General features: G+C 32.5%; 1 protein-coding gene across 2 annotated transcripts; it reads right to left on the reverse strand.

The window, feature by feature from the left end:
* Positions 1 to 609: 609 nt before the first annotated feature.
* On the reverse strand, positions 610 to 5,182 carry LOC112707579 (uncharacterized). 2 transcript variants are annotated; one of them, XM_025759375.3, is made up of 6 exons: positions 4,984 to 5,182; positions 3,856 to 3,944; positions 3,086 to 3,262; positions 2,351 to 2,449; positions 2,008 to 2,253; positions 610 to 1,237 (listed from the first exon to the last, which is right to left on the reverse strand). In XM_025759375.3, exons 2-6 carry the CDS (start codon positions 3,916 to 3,918, stop codon positions 1,070 to 1,072), a joined length of 753 nt encoding a protein of 250 aa, XP_025615160.1. In that variant the 5' UTR covers positions 3,919 to 3,944; positions 4,984 to 5,182; the 3' UTR covers positions 610 to 1,069. The 2 variants fall into 2 exon arrangements, with proteins under 2 accessions (XP_025615160.1, XP_072057443.1); XM_072201342.1 differs by lacking the exon at positions 4,984 to 5,182 and adding an exon at positions 4,731 to 4,967.
* Between the last annotated feature and the right edge of the window lie 771 nt (positions 5,183 to 5,953).

Genomic DNA, 5,953 nt, shown 5'->3' on the forward strand with positions numbered 1-5,953 from the left:
GCAGTTAGGTTTTTTTGTTTTTTGGTCATCCTACTCACACACACTCTAAGATACTCTATTTATGGATTTATCTAGTGCACAAAGGGTTTATCTAATGTGTAAACCACAGAAAAAGGGTTTATCTAATATCTCCACTTAGACTTGAACCCGAGTGTGGTCTTTACTAAGACACAACATATGCCATTAGGAAAAACCTTCAACCAACCGTTAGGTCTTCTGAGTAGTTAAGTGTAATCGTGGATAGCACTGTTGCATTCATTTTTGTATTGACTCAGTCAATTGGCGGAGTGTATACTCCTCACCTTTATGAAATGAAAAGCTGAGCATTCTTTTCAATTCAATCACTAAACCTGAATTCTAGTCCAATTTTCTTTTTACTTCTCTGTTTGTATCAGAATCAGTTCAGGCCGCAACCCTTGTTTTCTTTATATATTTGTGAACAACAAATTTCATAACCACCTAGATAATATCATTTTACTGTATACCGACGAAGCCGTAGTAATTAGAACACTAATAATAAGGTAAACAAACAAAACACCCAGTTAAGTTAGAGATCATTTTCTCAACAAGCTTCATTTATTTATGCCCGTAAAGAAACAAGAATGTTAATTTGATGTTAAATAGTTTGTCCATCTATAAATAAAAATAGTTTGTTCATCCATTTTTTTTTCTAGTCGTCGTATATCTTTCCTTTTGGTTACACGATGGAGATGAAATTAGCAACTAGACCCTCAAAATACTACTATCCCAATCCCTCACACCACTAGACCAATTCTAATGGCTTCCATCATAGTATATCTGTCACGTTAAATTAGCAACCAGATTGTTGCCTCTTTTCTGACTTGGATGTGTAGTCTTTAACTTATTTATAACCAAAAATACATTATTTTACTTATACTAAAAGGAAATTAAAAAAATCAAAACAGCTGACTCAAATAGCAAGTGGCTCAACGGGTACGGGCTCTGGTGCCACCTCTGCCCCGGACAGCCCACCCTTGGGGTGGAATGACGGTTTCTCATTGCCAATGCCCCAGTACTTGGCCGTTTTTAGGTCATCATCAACCATCATTCAGGAGAATTCTTCATGGTCATATTTTAGAGTAGCTTTCCCCCCAAATTCACTTGGAAGGTTATCAACATCGAAGAGCGATTTCATCAGTTCCAAACTTTCCTTGTTATTTGGATAAACAAACTTCACCTTTTGAGCTGTTTTTGGGTCCAGGAAGTATTTGACAGCCTGTGAAGAATTGAGCAATTCCAAATTTGTTAGAGATTATTTTCAAAAGATAATAAATAATCCAATTTAAGAGACATGGTGCAATTAGTAGAACATAAAAGAAACTGAGAACAAAAAAACAGATTGAATATTGAAGACTACATACTAGTCTACTACTGCATTTCAAAAATGCTTGCATATACTTGAAATTTTGAATTGAATTTGTCATGCTGAAAGCTAGTCCAACCAAATTTCCCTAGGTATGCGTGTAACAGTGATTGAGATGATATGATTAGATAATTGGGCAAAGCGCTTAACACCTGAAAGATTATGATTTTGACAAAATAGTTCCTATATGAAAGAAAGACACTCAAGGCATCGAAAGATCACAAACGTTTCGACCTTTGGGGAGCCATGTTTGGTCAAGTTTGTCAAACTTTAGTAATCTTTGGGGGCCATGAATGCTTTTCTTTCATTTGTCAAAAGGATACGCAAGTAGTAACTTGTCTTTAAAACAAATATACAAAGTAAAAAGTATAAAACCATTACCACGTAATATAACCTTACACCTAAAAGAACAATAACAAGCAATCTAATCTCACTTAATGTATTGGCTACATAGATCAAACTACGCCATAATTTATATCACAAAAAAAAAATCCAAATAAATCCAAAATAGACCATGTTACACACGGATTATGAGAAAATAAAATTCAAAATCAAAATCAAACAAAACCATGCAATGAAGAGCAGCAAAAATCACTTGGAAGTTGGAAAGCAAGACAACAAACCTTCCAGAAAGCTTGGAATATCCTTGGAGGATTATACAAAAAAGCGATAGCAAGCCTCTCTGGATAGTGATTTTGTAAAATGTGAATAATATCACGGGCTGTTTTGATGGAGAGATTTGTGCTCATTGCAAATCCTGTGAAATCTATCAACCAAGACATTTGCTCCTGACCTTCGGAAAGATTAAGGATGCCATTTTCCAATAGGTACACGAAATGCTTAATATTATCTTCCGCAGACGTTGTGTTCTGAAGAAAGTTCAATCCGAAATGGAAATAACATTAGTTTAGACAGTTATAGAAGCATGTGTTCCCAAAAGCATGTAACCAAAATCCGTAATCAAACCTGCATCCCTGGCCTCAATATAAGCACCGGCCTCCCAAGTCGATCATGAAAGTTTGCTCTGGAGACCTTGCCTGTCTCACCCTCGTGTGCTACTTCATCCTGGATGTAGGAAATTATTCAATTATTAAGGTTGCTTCATAATTTATGAATGAAAAAAAAATATGCTTATGCAGGCTGCTACTTAAAGTGGATTTGTTCCCACCTTGAACTATGCAGATACACAACTCTTTCAAACTAACTTGTCCTAGCTAGATTACACATGCTGACATGCAGAAGCCATCAGATATCATCTTAATTGTCAACTAAATGCATTCCGATGCTAATTTATGACCATGAATTTATTGTTGACATTTATGTATAGGTGAGTAAGAGTTATTAATTTATAATCCAAAAGTTAATTTGATCTAATAGAAGAGAAAGATATGTTCATGGTACATGCTACAAGTTTGAAATCTACTGCACCAGATTACGAAAGTAAAAGAACTATTTAGTAGAAGACATTAGAATGAAATGAATTGTGTTGACATGAGAAAGAACAAAGCAAACAAAATACAAAGCACAAGCCAGCAGAAACAATTTAGACAAGATTTTGTGCTAACATGGTCATATTCACTATTCAGGACCATGAATTGGTTGAATCATGTGATGCAAGGATCAATTTTACAATCATGACATATTCATCAATATAAATTTAGGTATCATCAAATTGGGGGTGTTGGAACCGACTATACATACCCAACGGATTTCCTCAGGCTTATAAGTTGACCTCCACTTCAATGTTTCCTCCAGCATTTTCTTGGCTTTATCAACATTCCAGTTTCGTGCTTCTAAATATCTCCTCAGACATCCATCTGTGCAATATTTCAAACGACGCCCGGACAAGGGCCCAAGAGCAGCCCTGAGTTCAGTGACCTGTTTGTAATTGTTGTACAGTTAGCAATTCTATAAAAGGAACATTATATTAAGTTTACTTCTTTTTTTTTTTTCTGTAACATGAAATGTTTCTATAATTCATTACGAATGTACTCGTTTGGGACTCATCATTTGATTACTACAAAATTGAGCGTGCGTTCCACTTTGAGTGGGATCATACTTCATCATATGGTAATGAGGTGATGCACCTTCCAACGCACGAAAAATGAGCCATCTTATCACTACTCTTTTAAGTTTTAACATATACAAGCAAGCATAGCCGTTTCTGATTATCCTCATAGGATACCATGAGAAGATGTAATGTACTAAAAGTAAGGCTTTCAGGTTATTTTTAAATGGAGTTGATGAGTATACAGCAAGGCATCTTGAAAGTGAATCATATTCCATGAATATGCATCTAGCTAGTGTTACGTATGGAATATATGACAAACGTGGAGTGTTAAAGTACTTTTATTAATCGATCAAGTCATATAGGCCCGAGTCAGACACCCAATTGGTTTGATTTGAATATCTTATATATATCCTATCAAAAAGAGAATTAAAATGTGTGAAAAGAGAATTAAAATATTCACCTTTGCTTCTCGAAATAAGGAATCATCCGGCTGATTCTGGGTTTGTCTTCTAAGAAGGTACATGTTGACTGCCAAGTCTAGTTCTCAACCTAAAGCAAATATCTTCAAATTAGATTCCTTTTTGCACCTTCAAGAACAATCAATGATTTGTATTTCCTAAAAAAAACAGACTGAAAGAAAAAATGCAATTTGGAAATATGGTATGAAAATATGGCGAATTCAGAAGCAAATAAATCTAAAATAAAATAAAAAAACAAAATGAGAGAGGTTAAAAAGCATCATCAGTCTTCCATTCTCCCAAAAGATGAACAGTATCAAAATCTGCAATTCTAACTGAAGTCATGTACTGCACTACATCAGATGTAATAGCCTCTAATTTGAAAAATCAATAAATCAGAACAGAGAGAAACACCTAAAGTTTTGATCTATGAAGCTGTCTCAACAGTCTAACCAACAAGTTCACAACATAAAAGTAAACTGATGTTTGGTAACAGAAGACAAAAACTGAAACCAAACCCCATTCTGACTTTGTTTTTCGAGACTTGGTCAACAATTTCAACCTTCTATGTTTTGTTTTGTTTTTCCACAAACCGAATGGAATTTTGATCAACAAACTAAGACATCAGAACAAGAACAAAGTAGAGGCAATTCACAATACCCGAATTGAAACTTTTTCTTTTACAAAATCAACAAAAGCTAAAGATTTTCCACTTGATGGTAATAAATCACACTTGGTAGCGTTGACTTAAAGCCATATAATCATCTCAGTAACTGACAAAAGAATGAACTAATTGAACAACAAAATCTACACAATCAGTATTTCAAACATGAAAATAAAAATCCGGAAACTGAAAGTGCTAATCTCAGAAATTAACCGAATCTGAGGATAGATTCTCGATATTCCAGAACAGGAAAATTCTATTAGTGGTAGCAGATCTAGAAGTGCGAGAAGGAAGATGAAGGAGAAACAAACAAACAAACAAACAAAGCAAAAGAAAAATGAAACAAAATAGCGATGCATGCGTAAGAGGACAGTAATTAATCACTAATTAGGGTGCGGTGTTAGTGTTTTTGTTTGGTGAGTAGCGTAACATCACTAAAATTGATTGAATGAACAGAATAACAAACCTGTCTAGAGAAAGAGTGAGAGAGAGAGGGTGTGAAAGTAAAAGGCCGAAGAGAATGTGTGTTTCCTCTGCTACCAGCTTTATAAGAAGACAGTGCACAAAGCATATAGAGTGAGCACTGAACATGCGTCTTGTGTGTGTGCGTTTTCTTTCTTTCACTTTAGCAACACTTCCTTGTGTTTGGTGTGTAATCTTAATATTCATAAACAAAAAATTCTTTCCTATTTATAAGATTTAAATTTAAGATTTTAATTAAAATGTAAATTATTTTCTATTTTGATTTAACATACCGCATTACAAAATTGTTAAATTATATTTAAATTTATTAATAATCAAATTCCATCTGACATATTTAACATTTTGAACCTCTCTCACTTTGAGGTAGATCTTATGTCAATTCCTACTCTACCCTTAGATTATCTCTAGTAAAAAATTGATCACAGTTCTTGTTTATGATCCACCTGTTATAAAAAGTAACTCCACATCAGCTTTTACGTCATAAACAGTAAATAGGAATTCAAAGCATCTCTCTCTTTTCCATTAGGAGAAACTAACTTTAGTCTCTGTTGTGGTCCCACTTAATTAATTAATTAAAATATTTAAAATTAATGTAATTACTTTTTTTAATAATGTAATTTAAATATTTAAATTTAAAAATAATTCACTATTAAAAGATATTAATATTAAATAAATTTATATATAACAATAATACACAATAAATAATTCGAGGTTACACTAATTTGTAAAATTACTTAATAATATAAATATAAATAATATAAATATAAATTTTTATATTACTAGTTTTGCAACAGCTAAATTAATATAATAATATAAATATAAATAATATTTAATATTAATTATGATATAAATAATTAATATAAATTATTAATTAAATAAAAATTTAATTATTTAATTTATTTAATTATTATAATTATTAATAAATTAATTATAATTTAATTACTTAATTAATT

This window comes from Arachis hypogaea, chromosome 8, assembly GCF_003086295.3.
Source record: "Arachis hypogaea cultivar Tifrunner chromosome 8, arahy.Tifrunner.gnm2.J5K5, whole genome shotgun sequence".
NCBI lineage: Eukaryota > Viridiplantae > Streptophyta > Magnoliopsida > Fabales > Fabaceae > Arachis > Arachis hypogaea.